At 45.8% G+C, this 6,000-nt stretch overlaps 1 protein-coding gene across 1 annotated transcript in view; it reads right to left on the bottom strand.

The window, feature by feature from the left end:
• Nucleotides 1-230: 230 nt before the first annotated feature.
• Nucleotides 231-6,000, bottom strand: part of ATG9A (autophagy related 9A) — a 131,326-nt gene continuing 125,556 nt past the window's right edge. The window contains exon 16 of the mRNA XM_069227186.1: nt 231-4,816. Within this exon, the coding sequence (XP_069083287.1) occupies nt 4,811-4,816 (6 nt within the window). The 3' untranslated portion in view covers nt 231-4,810. The remainder of the gene's footprint in view (nt 4,817-6,000) is intronic.

The following is a 6,000-nucleotide window of genomic DNA, read 5'->3' as shown; positions in this document are numbered from 1 at the left end:
ACAATTACCAGCAAATTGCTGAAATACCATTGTCAACTATTGGACATTCTTTGCTTTCTTTGGCACACAAACTGCTTTCATTTAGCAGGTGGAATTTAAAACCGTGTTCCTGTTAGCAGGAGGAGAGAGAGAGGGAATGGCCAGATCTGGAAAATAAAATTCAAAAAAGTAAAGAAGTAACCAGGAAAAAAGGAACAAAGAATAGTAAGTCACCCCTGTTTAAAAAAATGTTTAAATTTCACTTAAAATACATACGTTTTAAGGACAATATTTTTGCCATGGAAATTTTTATCTAAAATGCTCCGGCAGAGACAAACTCTATAAATACCATCTTGTCAAAGGACCAACGGACCACAGGCTGAAAAAAGTAGATGAAAAAAGTGAAAATTCTTTTGGGGGAACAGTGCCCCCCTAGGATAGGTCCTTAAGTTCACCAAGTTGATTTTTCCCAATCACACTATCAAAAAAGGGACTACACTTTTCTACAATATTTCTGTAAACCTCACTGGTTGCTAAATAAGTGATATGGGAATTAACTTGAAAACTTTTTCTACTCAATTATTATCAAGTCATAAAACATCACCAAGAAGGCAACAAGCTAATTTTTATTTAAACATTTTACCCTTTCTGTTGCTGAATGATAATGTGTGGGTCAGTAGTCTTGCTCTGTGATATGGTTGACTTTGTCCTGCTGAACCTCCAAATTCCTCAGGAATCAAATTTTGAAGGTCATCATTGGGATGAAAAGGTTAAAACTCTGGACTACGGCCCGATACAGAACAAATGTGGGATTCCTGTCCCTGGACAGGAACAGAGGGACAGATAACCTTGAGTGGTGGAAGCAAGAAGGAGTGATGTGAAACACAGTTCTTACTGGAGCTCCACTGCAGAGCTCATTATTGATTACTGAAACAAGAAGAGCGGTGTATAGAATGGACAACCCTACCAGGAAAGTAGGAGGCAAGCACCCAAGTTTGCTTCGAGTAGCGAGTAGTTTGGTCTGGTAGAGGTCCCAGGTGCTGAAGACCCGCCCGTGAACTCTGGCACTACACTGTGTGTGGAGTAGGTCTTTCTCTGTTGTGGTCATCCATCCTGCCTGATGTACAAAAAGGGATGCGATTCAGGCACATTTTGTAAATGTTCGCAATATAAGACCGTGTACTTTCCGGCTGGGAATGATGAACATCCAGGTGGTGCTGTAGCTGATGAAATAAACATCTACAACCGAAGAACCATTAGTAACGATATGAAAAACAGAAATATAATACTGATGCAGATTCTTGTCCTTCTATGACCATAGGTGCTGCCGTGTGTCTTGTCCACATCCCCAGTGCCGCTCAACTGCTCGCTGCCTGCTCCTGGTATGGGCAGCTGTGTGTCTGGTGCATATCTAGGGTTCTCAAGAGCATGTTTGCAGGGGCGATAGTAGTATGGGTAGCTCAGTATGGTTAACTCAGTGAACTGAGATCCCTTCTGTAACTTCACCAAAGCTGTAACCTCTGCAAATCTCTCTTTGACAATGGGCACTCAAGTGTAGCACGAGGAATAAGACAACCCAAACACAGCTGTACTGGGAAGACCTCCAGGTCACACATATCTGATCCAGGATTACTTACAGGCCAGACAGCGGGTCCTGGGAAGTCCTGATCAGCCAACAATTGTATTTTCTTCATCACAGCAAGGACCCCAGTGGAGGCCCGGGGTGCGAATGGTTGATGCATTCATGCCTCTGCATGCACTAAAGGAGCTGATAAGTAATTGGCATACACAACCCCAAGTATCGTATGCCCTGTAGTGGTCAGCTACATGCTCGAATGCAGGCTTACGCATGCACACACACCCTTCTCTGATATGACAAGAAGATATGGCACAAATATTCAAACATGGCCTAGGCTATCCTTTCCCAGGATACACACATGTGCAAAATCTCGTCCAGGCCACCCAATGCTAATATCAAAATTTGGTTCAACATTGCTTGTGCTGCCATAGCCTAGGGGTAGACTTGTTCAGTCATCACCTGTGTCACCCCCAGATCTAGGCCAGTTCAAGCATCCCCCATGCAACGCTCTCCTCATGACCAGACCAGTTCAACCATCTTTAATGATGTCCACTCTTTAATACTCCAGATGCCCTATTCTATTCACTCTCTGGCCTAAATCTATTCAAACATTGCCAATGCTACACTTTGCCCAGGGCTAGATGAATTATTTTTTTTATCTACACTAATAGTTTGCAGAACTAGTCCCATTTAAAGGTTGCACTTGGAGCACTTCCTCAGGACCAAATCAGGTCGAATGTCTTCAATGACGCTCATTCCTCTTGATGCAAACTAGTCAAAAAAGAGCTCTGGACCTAATACCTTTCAGACTGCACCCATACCATCCACGCCAAAAGAACAGACTTGTTTTATGGATGCCACTGCCGCCTAGAATTAGACCTGTTCAAGCAATGCCCATCCAGACTTCCCATTGGAGACACGCCAGTTCAAAGTTCATCAACCCTCTCTTTAGGACTACACCTGTTAAAATGCTGTCCACACCACATGTTCAAGTCACAAAAGTATGCAAGACTTGCCTATGCCTTTTGCTTCTCAGTCCTCTGCCTCTTCAAACACTGCTTATGTCACATGCTCCTCCGAGCCTGCCTAAGTCATCCACTCCTCAAAGCTGAGCCTGTTCAAACTCTGCCCATATCAGAGACTCAGGACTAGACAAGAGATCTTCTAATATCATCAATGCTGGCAGAGGTCCAGGTTAAGACCTAGACACACCCTGCTTATGCCACCGGCTCCAGAGCACTGGATGTATGCCTCCATCGAACCTAGACTGTGACACCTGCACCTCAAACCTAGGCCTGTTCTCACACTGCCTATCCCACAGGGCTCTTCAGAACTCAACCTGCTCTACTGTCATCAGTGCTTAGACCCAGCCGCACACTGCCCACTCCACCAGCTCTTCATCCTACATCTGTTCTGATGTCATCAATATCACCAGGATCTTCTGTTCATTTCAAACACTGCCAACTTGTCAGAGAAACTCCTGCACACACACTTCCATCGCTGCCAGCTCCCTAGTACCAATCCCCTTGAAATATTGATTGATCTTGCAACACAGAACTGTTCAAGGGGATTCCACGCTGCCTCTTCCACAAGAAGGCACTCATTCAAATGCTGTCTATGCAGCTCCCTCCTCAGGACTGAATCTTTTCCCCATCTTCCTGTAACTTGTCTATACAAATGCGGTCTGTGCCACCCACCCCAGAGAGAGGCCCTGACCAAATGTTATCCACTCCACCTGTTCCTCATAACTAAACTTCTTGAAATCATATCTATGTCTCCTCAAGAACCAGACCTGTTAAAATGTCAGCATCCCAAATTCTTCTGAGGGCTGCGCATATGAATAAGACAATATCACTCTCTGATGAGACATGGGCCGGCTCATGCGTCATCCATGCTTCTCATATTCATGGTCTAGACCTGTATAAATGCAAAATGTTTGCTGGTTATGCAAGCCGACCCTCTTCCCAAAACAGCTGCATCAAAAGGACAAGGTGTCTTGCTCTCATATCTAGTCCCGGTACAACATCACCTATGACGTCTGTTCCTCGGAGTTGCACTTATTCAAAAACTATCCACCCAATCTTCAGAACTAGACTTGTACAAATATTACCGAACAGTGCTCTTCCGCCATGGATTGGACCAGTCGCATAGCCATTCACTAAACCTAGCATTGCCAACACACCCCAGGGTATCAGGCTCTGTAATCACAAAATTGTTTAACGGTCTGCCAATGCAATGCACAGCCTTGGATGAATCCTGGTCAAGCATCTCCCCATGCAACCTCAAACATCTCCCAGGCAACCTCAAACATCTCCCATGTAACCACCACATGCAACCTCAAACACCTCCCATGCAACCTTAAACATCTCCTATGCAACCCCAAACACCACCCATGCAACCTCAAACATTTCCATTGCAACCCTCTCACGTGGACTCAAGTGTCACCTATGTAGGCCATTGTCCAGTTCCATGCCAAAGGTGGTTATGGCACCTGCCCCTCGCTGCAAACTCTGTTCAGGGACAACATCCCCCAGCCTAGAAATGTTGAAGGATCTCCCAACTGCCCCTATGAATTAGGCCTAATCAATCTCTGCCAGTACCACTCACTTACAGAGCTAAACTCATTCAAGTGTCACCCAAGGCCAGATGTGCTAAAACAGTTCTCACACTGCATGCTTCCCAAAATACTTACCCTGCCATCTTCCACCTATGACTAAAACCTGCTTGTGCTCTCAGGTATTTTGGCAAAGTACATTTGATCACAGCTCATAAAAAAAGTACATCTAGATTGTGTTCCGCACACGAAAGTACACCACAGATGAGGTCTCACATCTCATAGAACTCCAAGGCATGAGCCTAGACACATAGTGGTAAATTATTCCCCACCTCAAAGGGTCCTCCTTCCTCTGCTTCCCTCCTCTGCCCCTCCTTCCCCAAGTACTCCAAGAGTCCTGTCAGCTCTGGAAACAGGAAACGTGCACATATTTATGATGTGCGCAGAAACAGATGGCCACTACAGACCCATACATCATGGTGTTCCCACACACATCATGGGGGTGCTTGTTCAGGTCTGTGAGGAGCCTGGGTCTGAATGTGCTTTGTACATTTGGTCCCTTCAGTGCAGTACATGGATAATGAGGTGTGATGGGTGGGCCCCAAGCAGGAGTGCCCCGCATGTTGAACATCCTCAGGAACACTTCCTCGGACACTGGTCGCAAGGCTGAAATCCTGGAGCACTGCTTTGCACCAACACTACACCTGGAAAAAAGTCAAAGGGAGCAGAGTTTACAGTTTGCACAAAGAAGAGTGAGATATGTAACACTGCATGCACTATGCAATCGTACGCTGCAATCAATATGCCCCTAATTTATAACCTGAATCATTCCAGACAGGCATTGTGCCGCCCTTCCCAAGCTGGGGCTACAAATGGATGGACAGAAGCTGAGACACACTGTTGGGTGGAGGAATGGCTCCTAGTTTGCCCCACCGGACCCACTGAATGCGATGCTGCTGTACTTACCCTGCAGTGACACTGCCATCTGGAACTTCCCGTTCAAGGTGCTCCGCTTGGGTGATCAAGAAAGAGCTTATCCAGCCCCCGAGATGATTCATCCATCACAGGCTTCTCGAGAGGAGCTGCTTGTGCTCGTCACTCACAGCACTGCTGCGGCACCCTTTGCACATACCTCTCTCTTCGTAAATATCAATTGCACACCGGCTTCTCAACACTACAGTGATCCCGTACACCCACCAGCATTTTGTTGAGAAGACGATGGCCGTGTCCTGCAATCCTTACCCTATCCTTCTTGACTTGAACTGCACAAACTGCTAATACCTATTCCTTGTATAATCTCGCCCAGACCCTTTCGACCACAGAGCAGCTTTATCTACCTACTGGTAATGTTGTTTCATTCTGTACTCTTAGATAATTCTGATGCGGGGGACGCACGACGTGCAAACGTGCGGAATCACCCCCACTCCACCCCTTCAGCACACACGCTTGGCATGCTGGTTTGAATTGATTCCCATAATATAACAAGCAACTTTGGTATAAAGAGTGTTATTAAACAGTTAGAGCGCTAACACTGAATGAAAGGGTACAGGAACTGACGCCATATTGCTGGATCACGACCTGTGGAATTCACATGCCTTCCTATGAAAGATACTGCAAGATTCTGCTTTCAGGCGTACTGTGCTTGTCAACATATTCTTGAAAATTGATATTTCAAACATTGCATGGAAAGGAGTGGCACATTTTATACCTAAGTTAGGACTGCAGCTGTGCTAAGCTACGATTTGGTGTCTGTAGCAGGACCAAGGTGGATCCAAGACTACATTGCAGGCATTTAATTGCACCAGCTGGGGGCTTAGGAGCAAAGCTTTGGGCACCAGCACTCATCAATCTATAAATTAAGCACACTCTCTAGCAAACAATATCAGTA

The sequence above is a fragment of the Pleurodeles waltl genome, chromosome 3_2, assembly GCF_031143425.1.
Source record: "Pleurodeles waltl isolate 20211129_DDA chromosome 3_2, aPleWal1.hap1.20221129, whole genome shotgun sequence".
Taxonomy (NCBI): Eukaryota; Metazoa; Chordata; class Amphibia; order Caudata; family Salamandridae; genus Pleurodeles; species Pleurodeles waltl.
The sequence above is the reverse complement of the archived record's forward strand: the minus strand, read 5'-3'. Positions and strand labels throughout refer to the sequence as shown.